A 17,865-nucleotide genomic window follows, 5' to 3' on the forward strand; every position below is an offset into this window, starting at 1 on the left:
ATTAAATGTGTGACCGAGTCTCCCTTATGTTGAATCACAGCTGAATTATGTACGTGAGGGTGTATTGGTACATGATTTGTAAAGTTGTGAGAATAATGGAAAAATGTTTGTATTAATTAAAATGTGAAGAGGTTATGAAGAATGTGAATGTGAAGAAAATGTGAAGAATAAATTAAAATGATATTATTTAAAATAGGCTATCAAGTAGCACATTTTGAACGTCACCAAATATAACTATAGACAGCATCCCGTATCACCCGCCTTTTGCTGATACCTAAGTGCGAAAAACAACTGATTGAATACGGTACTTTACGGTAATTTATTTTATATGCTATGCTTTTCAACTGATGACAATTTTTTGCTGACTTTAAAGCTCAACGTCAGCACGTGTGACAAAACCCAAATTTTCCGGTATCCCAACAGCATGAAGGCGTACAGAATCACGTCCCGAGATTAAACAAACCTCTCACCCTGTACATAGCAACTCTCACTAACAAACAAAACGTAAAGCCCTCGGAAGTCACACGACGAGTGATAAAACAAAGAAACTCACTCAACGTAATTAAATTAATACAATCAACGAACGTAAATAAATACTTTACTATTCACCTAAATCCCTGAACACTGGACCATTGGACTAATTAACAAATAAAAAATCTAATTACATACATCGTTTGTTTACAATACATAAGTACAATGAACTGTTTCGAAATTGTCCTAGTTTTTGTTTCAGTTGCACGCTATTTACATTTTAAATGTTTCCTTTAAATACAGGAATCCATGTTTTTGAAATCAGTGTGTGCCTGTGACAAGTAACAAGAGGGTCTAAAGTGTAACGTTGATGTAAAGGAGGTAGGTTGATAGAGTATTGAAGTATTATATAGTGGAGGTGTAAGCATTTAAACGTTTTTAAAAGATTATTCGTAAAATTTAAAAGGCCCCGAACTGAGAGGTCTTTCACCACAGCTTAAAGTAGTATTATACGGTCGTGAAAACGTGAAAGCACAATACACGGTGTAGAGCGGTATCTCTCTTGCACATAATAATAATACTTTAAAACGTGACCGTAACGTGTTTTGTGTTTAATTTCATAATACATACATAATCAGTGCTTTCATTTCACTCAAAGTATTTACTGTTTTAAATCTTGAGGGTTTGATACTTGAGTAAATATACAAAATAAAAAAATAAGTTAATTTTAATATTATTTTTAATTTACGTGGGTAATCTTTTGGCTCGTAGTTACAATTGAGATGCGAAAATAAACATTTACTCTCTAAAATCCGTGTATAGAAAAACAATAAAATTATGAGCCAATTTAAAGATTCTTATACCTCGCACGTGCAAAAATTGTACCGTAGTTCATATTATTATAAGAATACAATTTATTTACATGAATCGGGAGATCATTCAAAGGTAAGTCGAAACTGATTTAAAACCTTCATGCAACGTTAAACTGTTTAAGTAATGACAGAACTGCAATATTATGTTTCGAAATTAATGTTTTGTCTTATAAAAACTGTTTCATATATTTTTATGACTCTGGCTGTACTTGCCAGCCAAATTTTATAGAAAAACTTAATTCGAAACTTGAAAAGCAGTCGTTAAATGCATCTGCTGTTTTATGCAGTACAATTAAATATTATAGGATTTTTGCCAAAATCGTTTTGGTAGTGCAGTTTAAGACGTTGTGGAAACTGAATCGTATTTTACAACTTCTATAAGAAACGGATAGGAAAATAGTAATAATTTGTTGTTGTGGATGTTCTACGGCTTTTTAACACCAACGTTTGGTTCTTCAGGTGTTTTTAAGATTTTTGAAGGGCAATTTGGTAATCTCCATTCTTATACACCGTTGTCAATAAAATCAAGTCCTCTTCCTTTTTTAGTGGAAAACTTACTTGTAACCCTTGAAATGTTAAATGATCCACATTGAAACATTTCTGGATGCCTAAAGCAAGATTACCGTTTCTTTCAGACCATGCCTCCTCAAGTAGACCCGGTTCCCAGTGGAGTGGTGTTCGAATCTGATACCCAGACGTCAGACCTCGGACTTGCCAAAGACGTGTCAAAGTTGAAACACGCCAGCGTAAGGAAGCACGAGTATGTGTGGTTCAACATATTCTGGTTTCTCTTCCTACATATCTCTTCCGTGTACGGATTGTATCTAGTCTTCACGTCTGCTAAGTGGCAAACTAATGTGTTTGGTAAGTTCTTCTTGAAACTTGTAATTGCAAATAAAAAAAAATGAAAGTCGAAATTGAATTTGAAACAAAATGAGGCAAAAAGTAATGATTCGTGTCTAGCCGATAGGAATTTAAGATTAGAATTAACTATTATTTATTGTGTTCAAATACTCACCCATGTCCCATTGTTCATTTTTTAATATTTATTATTTATATCAAGTGCGCTATTCTTGTATGGCATAAAACCTTCTTCATCCTTTAGTATAAGTAACGTGAGAACATTATTCCAGCATTTGCAGTCCACCTTATGTGCGCCATCGGCATCGGCGCAGGATCTCATAGACTATGGACTCACAGGTGCTTCAAGGCGCGCACACCTCTGAGAGTTGTCCTCATGTTATGGCAGACTATGGGATTCCAGGTAAGACCAAGTTACCCTAAGAGTATGATACTAAAAGACAGTAATTAGTATACCACATTAAAAGATCAAAAACGCAAGAAAAAAAAATTGGCTGTCTGTAAACTGACGATAGTTGAAAATGACAACGTCATAAGAAAGTGCTGATTGAATGATTGAATTTTCGCATTGGAATAAAATGAACGCCGCATTTTTTCGTGGGTGCAGCCGGCTCCGTCGAATTATAAGACGTTCTCACGTCGTACAACTTTATCAAAAGAAATAACTATAAAAAATAACGCAAATAAAGGATTCATTTGCGTTCTTAAAGGAACGAAATTGAACTCCAGATTCCAGTACAATACAATAACTTTATTTACCTCTGAGTAACGCCTACTTAGAGGTAAATAAAATTATGGTAATATCACCGTCAAAGCACGCTCTTAACACAGAGGGTTTACTTTGATCATTACCGTTCGTTGTCGAGTGATTATTGTGAAGTGCCGCCATTACATTGCTTTCGAGATGTAGATACAACTATTATACGCTGATTAATTAAACAAGTACCGTTAATCAATAGTGAAGGGTTGTTCTGATGTGTTTGTGATTTTGGAGTGATTTCATTATTTGTATGTTGATACCCGCTCGTATTGAATCCAGCTATAGATTTTACCTGGTCACCATGGATATGGATAGTTTTGAATTGTATTGAGCGTTATACGCATTATTTTAATCCTTTCCATCCCCAGTATGTAGAATTGGATCGATTTGATCGTTTTTAATACAAGCATATTTATTTAATAGCGTAACTAATCGTGTTGTCAAGATAAACATGGCTGAGTAAACCGTTATGGAATAATTATGAATCTTCTCTTGAAAGCTGTTATAATAAGAAGAGTTTATTGCTTGCTAATACTTCAGTTTCCCTTCCACAAAGGAACTTTTTTACCAGCGCTTTAAAAATGTAACTACGTCACAACACTTGATGCCTAAATATTCCCTCCGACATGACTTCCACTCTTCAAATACAGCAGTAAGATTATTCGCGACTTTTATCCTACCAGGACTGCATATTCGAGTGGGCTCGCGATCACCGCACTCATCACAAATATGCGGACACGGATGCAGACCCTCACAACGCTGAGCGAGGATTGTTCTTCTCCCACATGGGCTGGCTCTGCTGCAAGAAGAGCCCAGAAGTCATTGAGGGAGGGAAACGGATTGATCTCACCGACTTGTATGCTGATCCCGTGGTTATGTTCCAAAAAAGGTGAGGCTATATATCTTCATTCTATGTAGCTTCTGAACTCTAAAATTTGTTGGGTGAAATTGCGAAAATAATTCTAACTGTAAAGAAATATTCGTATCTCATATCATCCTATAAATTCACAAATTAGAAACAGAATAATGGTAACGCGCCCTCGGAGCCCCACGGTTACGCAACTAGGAAAATATTTATTTTTACATTGGATACCTACTCGTTGAATCTCTTAAAAAACTTAGCTTAAATTAAAAACAGAAAATGATTAAAGTAATTTGTGTACCAAAGGTAACCAGTACCGGATTGCAAACCTTTGAATCTATAGAATTCTTTGTTATAACAGAAACCATGAGTACAAACCGTTGTCGTCGCTTTACTCAGAAATATATTTATACGAAAGCTTACAAAAGCCACTGCTGTACCGAGTATTAAATGGAAAAGCTAAACATATTTTTCTAAGACCTTTGTGTGTCTTTTAACCGCTGGAGTTAAATAAAGAAACGCGACGATTTCAAACCACCCTCTCGGAAACTTAAACAACATTTATTCTCCAGTACAATTTTTGTCCGGTAGAGAGAGTAGAGATTTTATTTTATCAAGGGAAGCTTCATTCAAACAGACGTTAGGCCGAGGATATGAAGTGTAAAATAAAGTTGATGACAACATACATTTAAACTTGTGTAATGTCGGGACGTTACTACTGGGCGCCTACCGACGACTCTTAGAATGAAACTCTTGTAGTTGTGGAAGCTAGATGGCGCTATACATGGTGTAGTGCGGTTTCTTTCTTCCGCAACCGAGAGGGGCTTGCTTTGAAAGTAAGTGGTAGGCCCTCAGGAGTTGGAACTTCATACATAAAAACGCGACGTTATTTTAACGTCATGTGACTTTAATTTGCAAGTATTTTATGTTCAGGGAGTTAGCTTTTGTTTGTTTTATTGAGATAAAGTAATTGGTGTTTTTATCATAGCAAAACATAGCGTAAATTTGAAAGCTCTAAAATGTTTTTTAACGTATTACGAACTCTTTTTTGGGTTATAGCGATTTTCCGTTGTCACCTTAGGCAATCACCGAAACAAGGGTTTGCTGACTGGCAATTTGTTTTACTATTTTTATCCTGAATTCTTTTACAAACTAAGGGATTATTTTGTGTGTATTGAAACCTGCATCAGCAAAATAAATGGGGTTTTTGTTCAGGATGGATAAACAAAAACGAATCTCTTTTTGTTTCGACAAAGCAACAGTACTTTTTTGAGAAGACGATGCATTTTTTAACATTGTAATAGGTGTTTTTATTTACTTTGCAACAATGAGTATCAACTTAAATTATCCTATATGCTATATAATTCTCCGTAAACCGTCTGTCAATCCTGGAATTTCGAAGTTCCCTTGAACTTGAGACATACAAGTCAACTTTTAAAGAAAATAAATGTCAAAATATGAAAATGGAATTTACTGTTTTTCTTTTTTGCATCGTAAGCTAAGTACATAGTGGCAGTATCATATTTTCTACTTTATTTTTTCATTTTCTTCTTCCAGGCACTACATGAAAATGATGCCAGTGTTATGTTTCCTGCTGCCAACCGTTATCCCAGTATACTTTTGGGGAGAAACCTGGACTAATGCTTTCTTCATACCCACAATTCTGAGATATACTTGCGGAATCAACGTTGTATGGAGCGTCAACAGTTTTGCACACACATTCGGATACAGGCCTTATGACAAGTAAGTGTATCACCTGAAAAGAAATACAAAAAAGGAAACAAAAATGTTAAGAATTTTACAAAAAGTTTAAACATTTTACAAGTTTAGTTGGTAGGTATATGTTCTGGTACACAACTCATAAAAGAGATGTCGGCTCTGTCGTTTTGGAGCGGTTTGTGGTGGTACCTATGTTATAGTTCGTCTTATGTTTTTACTACTTTTTAACGGCTCACTTCATTTTGTATACTTTTAATTCCGTTTTAAATAAAAGTTCTACAGAGTCGGTTTCACCAGTTACATAAATCGTAAAACAATTGAAAAGTCAAAAAAAATGATATTCCCATTAACGTTTTCAATTATTTATTTCTGTAAGAATGTTACATTGTCTTGACCCTCTGTTAAGTAGTTGTGAATGAGTATGCATTAATCCAGTACATACCAGTTTATAGCACATGACCTGTGAACTAACAGACTTGAATATTCATTGCTTCATTCGTATGCAAGAGGTTTATCGAAGTTTGTGTTAAGTCGTCAAGGAGTACTGACCTAGGATTTATACTCATTATCTGTAGCTTAATGGATCGGAATAATCATAAACATTAAACTAATGTATATTATGTCGATTGATTTTAAATAATTATGATAATCCCGTATGCAAATTGGCATCACTAATGGTATTTTGCTAACGTAAACATGTAGGTATATCAGTGACATTATTGTATTTCAAAATCCAAATCTGGGTCTTATACAAAGTGATCAGTAGGTAAAGAAAAAACAATTGTATTTTTACCAGGGTCGAACAGGTATTGCATGGAGTTTAATTATGTTTTGGTAGTGTCTTCGACAGAATATAGTTTAAGTGAGAGATTGAAAAGACTTGTACAACCAAAACAGCTGAAGTCTTATAATTATACCTATCTATTTACGGCATCAAAAAAATTAATTGGGGGTAACCCTACTAATGTTATAAACGCAAAAGTTTGTAAGTATGAATAGAAACGACACACAGATTTTGATAAAAATTGGAAAAACCCACATAGTTTTTATATTGATTTTATCATACCGTGGGATCATCTTCGTTTTGTAGCGGGCGGAGCCGCGGGCAATATCTAGTATCATATAAAGAGAAAAACTTGTTTGACATTTTTAGTACACTTTACATATCACTGTCTTAATTATTGAGACTAGGGCAATCGAAGAAGAGAGACGGCTTTCCATGCCGCATATTGCTCGTTCTCGCTTTTATAACTCCTACACTCTACAGCCAGTATTTCAAGAGTTGTTAGCAGGCCCTCAGTATCTATGTACTACAAAGAAAAAATCGATATTCAAATTCCAATTGACACGGTTACAACTAAACGGTTCACACCTGAAGTGTACCAGTACACCTAAATCGATTTAGTAAATTATGATGATTCATGAATAATGTAGGCTTGTATACCTATGTATAACAGCTAAAATACTTCACTATTAATTGATGGCATGGTTGTAACGTACTCTGTGAAAGCCGATTACTGACATACACGTTTACGTATCTACTTATTTCATCTCTGTATTGTTAATGCAAAACCATATTGCACTGGAATATAGATATGTTATGATTAATTATTATAATTTTCGTGACGCCAATTGTTTAACGTTTTTCGATTAGACACTTCGATTAGATTCTTTATTAATTCTGATCTTGTAGTTAACGGGACTATCTATTCCTTAAAGCGGTAACGCTTATCCAACTGCTTAAATATTTAAAATTGACATTTATCTAGCCACCGTAGCTGTCGAAAAATAATGTCATTACATACAAGACCTAAATCCTGATCTAATGTGGAATTACGTTGCAGTAGTTTCTATCAAAGTATACGTTCATAGACTTGCCCACTAAAAAACGATCGGGATTTGTATTAAATTCATTTGATTGCAACATGCTATTATTTTTATTCAGGTTTATACTTTGGCCAGCTTTTCTTGGATACTTTTAGTAACATTTTAATCCTCTTCGACCAATAAGAACTCTCAACGCGTCGCATTCAGCAAACACTCAAGACTGAGTAGTGCCGTTAAAAGCTTAGACTTCACTCAGTAGATTAAAACTGTAACTTATGTTTTTGTTCAGGTCACTGAACCCTCGTGAGAACATAGGAGTTTGGATGATCTGCGTGGAGGGCTTCCACAACTACCACCACACGTTCCCGTGGGACTACCGCGCGACTGAACTCCCTCTCTACAATATGCTCACGCCGACCATCGTGTTTATCGAATTTATGGCTAAAGTGAGTATTCATTGAAAGTATCTTTCATAAACACACTTAAAACGCTGTGACGAGGAGAGTATTTGCGATTGAATACCTTCGCCATTGCAAGTAGCACGATGCAGTAAACAGATTAAAGATTTTGATCAGTGACCTCCTTACATGGCTTGTTGGTAAAGCCATTACCATATATAGCCAGGAGGTTCGAGCCCTGATTGAATTTCATCATATATTATTCGTTGCATTTAATTAAAACTTACCATATTTACTGAAACAACTACCTACTCTTCGAGTATTACGCCCATTTCATCCTTGTGTGACGGTTAGAAATACGATCTATCAAATTTGCATATTTATAGTTGTCTCCAGAATTCCTTCTCGTAGGTAAAAACTATAAAAATGAAACAGGTAGTAAGAGATCAGCTAAGTCTCGTCTCGTGCATTTGGGCGGCCACCGACACTAAACTGACGGCAAGTCTTGTAATAAAAACCAGGCTAGACACTGCCATTAAATATATTATTAAATACTCAAAAACTTTAGAAGAAAACCTTACAATGTATTATAAAACGTAAAACTCTATAGTAACGTACATTTCTCTATAAAAATGGCACAGCAACAAGAGTAGGCTAATTGTGCGCAAATAATAGCCACTTATTTTCTTGAACTATGCTGCTCGCGAAACTTTATCAAGCTGGAAACTTGTCCCGACACTTTATAGGCGGAAGTTTAAATTTTGGCACTAAAATAGGCAAACATATTCTTATATACACCAATGAATATACATTGTTTGCAACTTACCAGATCTTTCATAGAACTTACTTAGTTGTGAGGTGTTACTTGAAAATAGCTGCAAAATGCATGAAGCCCGTCAGACCGGCTGAGAATTGTAGGAGCAGGTTTATTATGTTATAAATTCGGCAATAACATTTTTATTTTGACAATATATATTGAATGTATTCTAAACCAAAACATTTCCTCTGTGTGAAGCCCAATGCTTTAGCTACTACTTACCCACTCCATTTATGAAAATAATGACGTTTCTATGTATGAAAATAATCATTCTCTTTATCACAGATTGGACAAGCATACGACTTGAAGTACGTATCGCCGGAGATCATCAAGCAACGAGTCCATCGCACTGGGGACGGCACACATCACCTATGGGGGTGGGACGACCCTGAATTCAATGAGAAACTCAAGGCGAAATATGGAGCCGTCTGCCACAGTGACGACAGAAAGGAAGCATAATTAAATTAGCTAACCATTTACGTTTAAAGACTGTAGTAAATTAATTGTATAACATTTTACTGGTGATATTATATGACAACAATTTGTACCTAAAGCAAATACAAATATAATCTAAATCCAAGTCTTCGTTTTAATGCTTACAAAATGTCTCATAAATTGAGTGATTTGACATACAAAGTTTATTTGATAGGTACCTACAAACACGGTTGATTGCTACCATACAAGAACAATACTTAATTGTGTTATAAAGGGCTTATGGGTTAATCCAGGGCAGTTTTGCCAATGCCTTTGAGCCAATAGAAGTACCATTCTTCTTTAAAATATACTTAAGTGTGATTAAACAATTATCAGTAATCAACAATTAAATAAAATTAACGAATGCTTTCAATATCTAGGTACGGGTAACTGAGTAAAGTAAAACAAGCTTGAAATCTTTTTCCAATGGTCCGCAGCTGGTGCCGTCGTAAGCGATAAGCGAAAATCGATATTGGTCTCTTCCATTAGCGAGGTATAATTAATGCAATGCAGTCGTGTGCTTACTGCCGTTGTGTCCGGCAACGACAGTTGTAAATTATAAATTAACCGCATCATTACCGCTGACACGGAAAACAGGCGTTCCAAAACTTATGTTTTAAAATGCTTCATTTTTGTAAAACTGTTTTTGTAAACGGCTAGTCATCTAAGAAAATGTTTTTATTATTATTATTTTCTCCGCCCTTGTGATTCCGCTGCAGTGCATATCTTCAACGTGTTCATCCAATAATCAACATATCCTGAACAATCTGTCCACATTATAAAACTAAGCCGAGGTTTCAAAGTGTTTTCGTTTCGAATAGACCATCTAGTCAAACTAGCAAATGATATAGTGGTTTCTTAGGTTTACGCGAATGTTAGACATTGAAATGAAACTGCCGCTCAACGAAGTCTGCAGTCGCCGAACATGCTGAAGGTTCCAGCCATTATATTAGATTTGACCAACCACAGATCCTCGCTAAAGAATCCAAATTCCTACCTAGGATGTTTCGCGAGGCTATTGAGATTAAAAACACCCTAATTTCAATAGAGAAGATGGCTGGAAGATATCACCTACTTGGGATCCAATAATAAATAAACTCAAGGCCAAACCCAAGAGCAGCGCTGCAAGACATCAAGACACAGTGAGGTCATACAGCGTAGGTCGGACCACAAATAATTAATTAAAATATGAAGGTAGAACGAGCAACATCTTCTGTCAAGACGAACGCCATCTCAGTCTGCCCGTGACCATAATACCTGCAAAGGTTTCGAAACGTCGGGAACTAAAATCTAAAATTAAACCGCGAAAAATCCGTAAAAGTAGTTTCATTTCAATAGCAAATGATAATTATATATTATGATAATAGTTTCATTATTGTCATCATTGGCCTGGCCTTTTCCCAACTATGTTGGGGTCGGCTTCCAGTCTAACCGGTTTCAGCTGAGTACCAGTGTTTTACAAGGAGCGACTGCCTATCTGACCTCTTCAACCCAGTTACCTGGGCAACACGATACTCCCTGTTTAGACTAGTTGTCAGACTTTTCAAGCTTCTGACTACCTGTAACGACTGTCAAAGATGTATGAATAACAGCCGGAACCCACAATTTAACGTGCCTTCCGAAACACGGAGGAACTCGTTATGACAAAGATGGTCACCTGTGATCGATTCACTTATGCAGTTATAGCTTAGATACGAGCTCCTTAAATAATTACATAAAATTCTTTGTGGATTCTTTAGCCTTGGATTTTAAGTAAATTGTTACTGACTGCACGGATAACCGAGTGGTTGAGGTCACCACGCCAGGCCCAGTGAGCGCGTCGTGTCGTGGATTCGATCCCCCTGTCCGTTTGTGTTAACCCGAATGGTTGTCCTGATTCTCGGTTTTGCGGGGCATATCGGGAGAGGTATTAAAAACCGTTTTATTCCAAATTCTTCAAAAAAAAAATACTTAGAAACTTGAATTATTTAGAGAAATAGGAGAATTTAGATATTTACTCAAGCGCTACGGTCTGATGGTAAGAATTACATCCACAAACTGATCATTTTTACATTCAATAAACGCCCCTAGTGGCAACTTCAAGAAACTTAAATTACTGAAATAAACAAAAAACTAACACGATTGCGCAATAAGGGGGTTCATTTCATAATTATTTAAAAACATTTACTCATGCGTTTTTATCAGGATTGAACAACTAGTTTCAGACCCAACCGGAGAAATTAGATGACGCTTCGGTGGGCTTTCGTTAATTAAATAGATAATTGTTTCAAAATCACTTTAATTAATAAACCTTTTATAAGTTTATACTTGCGAGATTTCAAAACGAAAAGTTTTGCCAACACATGACAGCGATAATTTTGCTGTCAAAATTGACACTCGTAAAAACATCGTCAGATCGTTTCAGCAAAAATAATTGTTTGTTATTATTTTGAAGTTCCTAAACAATTTGTGCTGGGCGTAAAAGATAATTATGTGAACGAACCCCTCAAAAGCCTAAGAAGAGGATTTCCATATAACATCAGCCGGTAACGGCAGACATTGAAAGTTTAAGAGGACAAAATAATAACATAAACATGCTGTCCTCACTCATAAAGGAGCACCAAGCGAAACAAGCTTCAAAGAGAGTTGTACAAGGTACTGAATATAACGCAGTACCTATAGCAATAGTTAAAAACAGACCATAAAAAATAACTATGCTGAATTTGGAAGAATTAATGTTATAAGAATGTTTCTTGTTTCAGAGCAAAAACGTAAAGAATGCATAGCTGCAGCTAACGATCTAACCCAAGCACTGGTTGACCATCTTAATGTGGGGTTAGTAGATTTGTTTTAAAATGTTCATATTCATACCATTAAACTTAAATTTTAATAGTGTAAGTTGATTCAGATTTCATATTTTACTAAGTATACCTTATATTGTCAAAAACTTCATATTATCTTTACTCATTACAGCACTACTGATCAAATTTATACTATTGTTTGATTCCAGTGTTGCACAGGCATATCTAAATCAGAAAAAGTTGGACGCGGAAGCTAAACTCTTACATCAGGGCGCTATCAACTTTGCTAAGCAGACTCAGCAGTGGCTTGCACTTGTTGAAAACTTCAGTAGTGCACTCAAGGAGATAGGAGATGTAGAAAACTGGGCAAGAAGTATCGAGAATGATATGAAAGTCATTACTGATACTTTGGAAAGAGCGTATGAAATGACACAAGAACAACCTAGCAATATTAATACTACTAATCAATAAAGCCTAATACATGTATAAAATGTTTATTTTTATTTACTTATTAAAAAGATGTAGTATTTTGACTTTAAAAGTCACAAGTACTTGCTGTAAAATTATTTAGTGTTTGAATAGAATTGTTAGTACGAAATATAAAACTACTCAATCTATAAAAATATGTATTTTAACTTTCATAGACTCATGGTATTGAAATCGATAAAACTAATGCAAAAAAATTCAAGGGACATAAAATCTAACATTATTATAATGAACACTACTTTAGTATGATAAGAAATAGTAATAAATTCACGTCACTCAAAAATCAATATTTCAATGTCGAACTTCAAAGTGACACAAATCATATGTTTGAAATGTCATTGCAAACGAACTCTTGATTCTGTAAGAGCACACTGTTAGACCGTTCATAATTCCTTATCATTACGTGTTTGTGATATAATATAAGGTCGCTTGTAATGCGTAAGACTCATAACCGCTTCAACTAATTTTATTCAGTCTTGTGTCGTCTTTTGTGCAGTGACGTCTCCTTTTCAGCGGTTTTGTTTCGGTGTTTTAAAAGCAAAGGCAAAAAATGTGCGATTCAACCCCTAGAATTCTTTCTATTCAGAGTCATGTGGTTCACGGCTACGTCGGGAATAAAAGTGCTACCTTCCCGCTACAGGTATATATTGTTTATGTCTTATACTTAATAAATAAATGATGTTTCTAGATCTATTTACGAACTTAATAAATAAGTATATAACATGGTTAAATTACACTTTTTATTACTACTATCTGCAGAACTTGATACGTTTGTTGCCTTCATAATATTACTGTCTATTTAAACAAGTCTATTGTATTGTGTTCATGATTTCTATTGGCTAAACCTTGAACTATGTTTTTATAAAGTTTTAGTGGCAATGTATTTTTTGCCATACTGAAATTCACTTCATTATTTACTCCCTAAATGTTGTTACAATGATCTGAGTATGATAAAATTTTAGTATAATTTCTTAATTAGATTTAGAATCTTATGTAGATATAATATCACACTTAGTTTTATTTATATAGACGCTATTAATATCTTAAGATAATGATGATATAGTATCTATTATCTACATAGTAGCTTGTTGTTCCAGGTGCTAGGTTTTGAAGTTGATTCAATAAACACAGTGCAGTTCTCAACTCATACAGCCTACAAACATATCAAGGGCAATGTTTTAAAAAATGAAGAATTAGATGAGCTGATTGACGGCCTAACATTAAATGATGTTGACCACTACACACACTTCCTGACTGGATACTCAAGATCCCCGGACTCTTTGACAAAAATAGCAGAAATTATCAAGAAATTAAGGTCGAAAAATCCTAATTTAATTTATGGTAAGTATGGAATAAACTTAGCAATACTATGTCACTTGATTCTTGCTGCGTTCACAATGCAGAGAAACTCTACTTTTTCACCCCATATGTAAAAAGATGCTTTGATATTAGTTTATCACTAAGTGTGTCTATCTGTGGCACCAAAGCTCTAAATGGGTGAACCTTTTGAATGTTGAGGGTTTTGTATATCTTCAATTTTACCTTGTTGCCTAAATATATTGGCAGAAGCCACCTAACTGGTGAGCAAAAACATGTAAATTAGATGATATTCAACATTCAAGACTGTTAAATATTATAGCTGTCATAGCAATATCCTTGAAAACCCGTTGCCCCCTTGTCAAAAGTGATTTGTGATCATTCTAGACACAACTAGAAAAATTGAAATAATTTATAAAGAAGCTATGACAGTTTAAAGCAACTTTATATCCCTACAATAAGGAAATTATTTGTCATAAATATGTGAATAAATGTATAAATAGCATTATGTGTTAGAGTAAAGATGGTGACTCTATAGTGATCACTACTGTAACTGCCTATAAGCTTCCTTTGCAGAATGCTCTAGAATAAACCATATTTTTTTAATGTATAAGTTTTCTAGATAAATATAATATATTAGAAATTATTGTGTACAGACACATAAGGTGCTCTGTGTAAAATACTGGTACCCAGCTGCATCCTGTTTGACTGTAAGCCGATCACGACGCTATTGGGAAAAGGCTAGGCATAAGGCAGACAATAATAATATGTGAACACAGACAGGTTTTATACATAGATAAGACATAATAATAGTTGTTTCATTGAGATGTTAAACAATTCCATTGTTATCCAGTATAAGTTAATAAAAACACTTATGACGTAGGTAGTTTTTATGGCTTGAGATAACATTCTGAGTCATACTAATTAATATTATAATTATTTGAAACTGTCTGGCTAAAAATTTCTTACAAAATATATGATAACTAAACATGTTACAATGTAACACTTTGAAGGAAACACTCAATCTAACACTTTTAAATAAGGAACAAAAACGTTCATAACAATTAACGAAACGACAATGATCTCAGTATGTCATTGAGTTTATTAAACTTCTTGCATCACACATGATAATGTCCGTTGCCTTCATGATCAAACATTTGATTGAATTGCTGATAAGCAATTTATTCTATTAGGGTTATTGCTGTGCCATGCTGATTAATGAACGAGTTATTTGTCTCCATTTATCTCGCTTAAGTTTTCTAGAAATGAGCGTTATTTATGAGTGATTTCTCTTGGTAATGATTCTATTATTGAAAGCAGTTGGGGAATTTGTTTCGCCGTTTCTTGTCCCGCAGCAAGTGCACAGACTAATTTGAATAAAGTATTTAATTTTGACACATTTGTACATACTTTTCGAAACACTCGCATTTGTGATATTTATTTTAAAATCACGTGACACTCAAAAAGATGATACTTGCCTTTTGATCTACCTGAAGACCATTTCCATGAAAGCGGTCTAACCACTAGGCTATCGATTGATACAACATCATCATCAGCCTAGCTTTTGCCCAACGAGATTAGGGTCGGCTTCTAGTCTAACCGGATGCAGATAAGTACCATACCAGTGTATTACTAGGAGCGACTGCCTCTCTGACCGTCTCAACCCAGATACCGGCGCAATACTATACCCCTTAGTTAGACTGCACAATGCTATTGAAAACTAATCTTAGGTCTGGAATAAGGGCAGAGTAGAAGTAGAAGTTTGTATTGCTTTTAGGTATTTATAGTATAAACAATACCATATACAATCTTCCTATCTATTGATTGTTGTATATAAGTAGGTACATATAAAGCATATTTGTTGAAAAAAAATCAGTATTATTCGAGATATTTGTAGAGCAAAACAATATTGCCCAAGGCGCTATTTGGTCCCAACATTTTAACTAGACTACAACAACGGCAGTATTATCGTCAACATTAACAATTCATTCGTAACAATTAATGTTTACAGTGTGTGACCCAGTAATGGGTGACAATGGAAAGATGTATGTGCCTGACGAGATCATGCCGGTCTACCGAGATGTTGTCGTCCCCCTAGCCGACGTCCTCACACCAAATCAGTTCGAAGCTGAGGTATTAACGGGACTCAAAATGACCAACTTTGATGACGCCTTGACAATCATAAAAGCCCTTCACGATAAAGGAGTTAAAACTGTCGTAATATCCAGTACTGACTTAGGGGGTGAGAAGCTTATGATCGGCCTCGCGAGTAACGGAGGTAAGAAAAACTTAAAATTAGATTATAGAACATTTTTGGAATTAATATTAAATTGAGTAAATATAGAAATCTCATTTTAAATACTTCTTGCTAAACACATAAGAGGTTGGTATTGTGAAAAAGATTCCACTACGTATTAACCACGCCGCTGTTTCGCTTCCACTTTGGCTCTCGGTCTTTCTTTAGGAACATGGATTGTTAAGCTAAAGTAATGATATGTGTTTAGCAAAATTAATAACCAAACTGTCTTGTCCTGGCTTTCAGTATCATGTTACAAGATACAAGTGCCACTAGTAGACACTAACTTCACTGGAACTGGTGACTTATTCGCGGCACTATTTTTGGCCTGGTTCCACAAAACAGGTAGCAATTTAAAATTGACGATGGAGAAGACCATGTCGACGCTACAGAATATTGTACAAGACACGTATCAAAAAGCTAGAGGTAAGTGTGGCAACTTTACAATAATTGCAACAAAAAGTATTTATTTTCCTCTATATGAAATATTATGAGGAAAAGGAAGGTTTAATTATTGTTCTCATTGCATAAAAAATAGTTGGTGCAACTTTTCTTAAGTATTTTAATTATTTAGGAGGGAACATAGTTACATAAATCTATTTTTATAAGGTGGATAATAGTAGAAATAAAAAACATGTTAACAACTATTTATTTTCCTCTATATGAAATATTATGAGGAAAAGGAAGGTTTAATTATTGTTCTCATTGCATAAAAAATAGTTGGTGCAACTTTTCTTAAGTATTTTAATTATTTAGGAGGGAACATAGTTACATAAATCTATTTTTATAAGGTGGATAATAGTAGAAATAAAAAACATGTTAACAACTATTTGTTTTTAACCTATTTCTAGATACTTAGTGGGTATTTGTATTGAAAGCAATCTTTTAATAGTCGATTGTATTACTTCCTCATGAATATTTATAACTTAATATTTATTTACAGCCATTCAACCACAGAACAAAATTCCTCCGAAACTGAAAGAGCTACGTCTAGTTCAAAACAAAGATTTTATTGAAAATCCAATGATAACGATTACGGCAGAAGAGATAAGAAAGAAAATGGTTGATTGAGTCAGTTGATGGTAGAAAAAAATATAAATGCTTTTATTTTTAATTTTTATGTTTACACGTGCGTTGTGTATAGACTCAATATTGCTACTCCCAGTAGAATTCGGAAAGATTCCGTGGACTTTTATAAAACTTGAAAAGACAATAAAAAGTCGATGAACTATTGATAATATTAAAATAATATTTATGCTTAACTTTAATAAGGTAAATTTATGAAATCATGGCAATATTTAAGTAAGTAAATTTTGTTGTGTAAGGTAATTTTGACCAATGAAAGTCTTCCATAGTAACATTAAGTTTTGCTATATTTACTTGTCTGTGATAGATAACACATAATATAATCTTTTTGTTGATTTGTTTTTGTTGACCAAGCGCATTGTGATTTAAGCTACGTGTGTACCTATCTATGACCTTAGAGTTAATTCGTTAACGGTTCATGCAATGGCATGGAAACAATGTTGCCAGATTATTGTATATTACATAGTGCTGAGCAAAATTGTTGTTTTTATTAGATACAAATATTCAGATATAATATATTGACTTATGTTAAAAGTAATAATTTAAATGACTTCAGAAACAAATGTAAGAATAATACCTATTATAAATGAAATTAATGTTGTTATGCAAAATATCATATTTGTTACTGCATCCACGAATTTACATTGTGTGTGTGAATATTACTGCTATTGAAACAATTGTTTTAATAGTAGTTGTAGTTTAATAATTAAATATATATTAGTCATATTAATAAATGTTGGTCAAATGTTAACGGCGTTTTCTTCAATTAACCATTTGTTTTTAATTGCACGTATGTGCTGAGATGAACTGAATAATTAACCTGTCTTAATTATCAACTC

General features: G+C 34.3%; 3 protein-coding genes across 3 annotated transcripts; all 3 read left to right on the forward strand.

The window, feature by feature from the left end:
* Window positions 1-748: 748 nt before the first annotated feature.
* On the forward strand, window positions 749-9,167 carry LOC113498992 (acyl-CoA Delta(11) desaturase-like). Its single transcript, XM_026879291.1, has 7 exons — window positions 749-852; window positions 1,979-2,207; window positions 2,477-2,607; window positions 3,648-3,853; window positions 5,384-5,569; window positions 7,662-7,818; window positions 8,873-9,167. Exons 2-7 carry the CDS (start codon window positions 1,982-1,984, stop codon window positions 9,044-9,046), a joined length of 1,080 nt encoding a protein of 359 aa, XP_026735092.1. The 5' UTR covers window positions 749-852; window positions 1,979-1,981; the 3' UTR covers window positions 9,047-9,167.
* Window positions 9,168-11,426: 2,259 nt separating this feature from the next.
* LOC113499035 (biogenesis of lysosome-related organelles complex 1 subunit 1) lies at window positions 11,427-12,332 on the forward strand. Its single transcript, XM_026879362.1, has 3 exons — window positions 11,427-11,695; window positions 11,803-11,875; window positions 12,051-12,332. The coding sequence occupies exons 1-3, from the start codon at window positions 11,635-11,637 to the stop codon at window positions 12,310-12,312; spliced, it is 396 nt and encodes a 131-aa protein (XP_026735163.1). The 5' UTR covers window positions 11,427-11,634; the 3' UTR covers window positions 12,313-12,332.
* Window positions 12,333-12,644: 312 nt separating this feature from the next.
* LOC113499034 (pyridoxal kinase) lies at window positions 12,645-17,637 on the forward strand. The gene is made up of 5 exons (XM_026879361.1): window positions 12,645-12,967; window positions 13,425-13,668; window positions 15,656-15,922; window positions 16,187-16,366; window positions 16,884-17,637. Exons 1-5 carry the CDS (start codon window positions 12,878-12,880, stop codon window positions 17,009-17,011), a joined length of 909 nt encoding a protein of 302 aa, XP_026735162.1. The 5' UTR covers window positions 12,645-12,877; the 3' UTR covers window positions 17,012-17,637.
* Window positions 17,638-17,865: the final 228 nt, after the last annotated feature.

This window comes from Trichoplusia ni, chromosome 11 (assembly GCF_003590095.1).
Source record: "Trichoplusia ni isolate ovarian cell line Hi5 chromosome 11, tn1, whole genome shotgun sequence".
NCBI lineage: Eukaryota > Metazoa > Arthropoda > Insecta > Lepidoptera > Noctuidae > Trichoplusia > Trichoplusia ni.

Bases quoted from the DNA above. Each gene is read 5' to 3' on its own strand.
- LOC113498992 (XM_026879291.1), top strand. From the start codon at position 1,982: ATGCCTCCTCAAGTAGACCCGGTTCCCAGTGGAGTGGTGTTCGAATCT. The intron at 3,854-5,383 runs GTGAGGCTATAT...TTCTTCTTCCAG, and splicing joins GTGGTTATGTTCCAAAAAAG to GCACTACATGAAAATGATGC. The intron at 5,570-7,661 runs GTAAGTGTATCA...GTTTTTGTTCAG, and splicing joins GGATACAGGCCTTATGACAA to GTCACTGAACCCTCGTGAGA.
- LOC113499035 (XM_026879362.1), top strand. From the start codon at position 11,635: ATGCTGTCCTCACTCATAAAGGAGCACCAAGCGAAACAAGCTTCAAAG. The intron at 11,696-11,802 runs GTACTGAATATA...TTCTTGTTTCAG, and splicing joins TTCAAAGAGAGTTGTACAAG to AGCAAAAACGTAAAGAATGC. The intron at 11,876-12,050 runs GTTAGTAGATTT...GTTTGATTCCAG, and splicing joins GTTGACCATCTTAATGTGGG to TGTTGCACAGGCATATCTAA.
- LOC113499034 (XM_026879361.1), top strand. From the start codon at position 12,878: ATGTGCGATTCAACCCCTAGAATTCTTTCTATTCAGAGTCATGTGGTT. The intron at 15,923-16,186 runs GTAAGAAAAACT...CCTGGCTTTCAG, and splicing joins CGGCCTCGCGAGTAACGGAG to TATCATGTTACAAGATACAA. The intron at 16,367-16,883 runs GTAAGTGTGGCA...ATTTATTTACAG, and splicing joins CACGTATCAAAAAGCTAGAG to CCATTCAACCACAGAACAAA.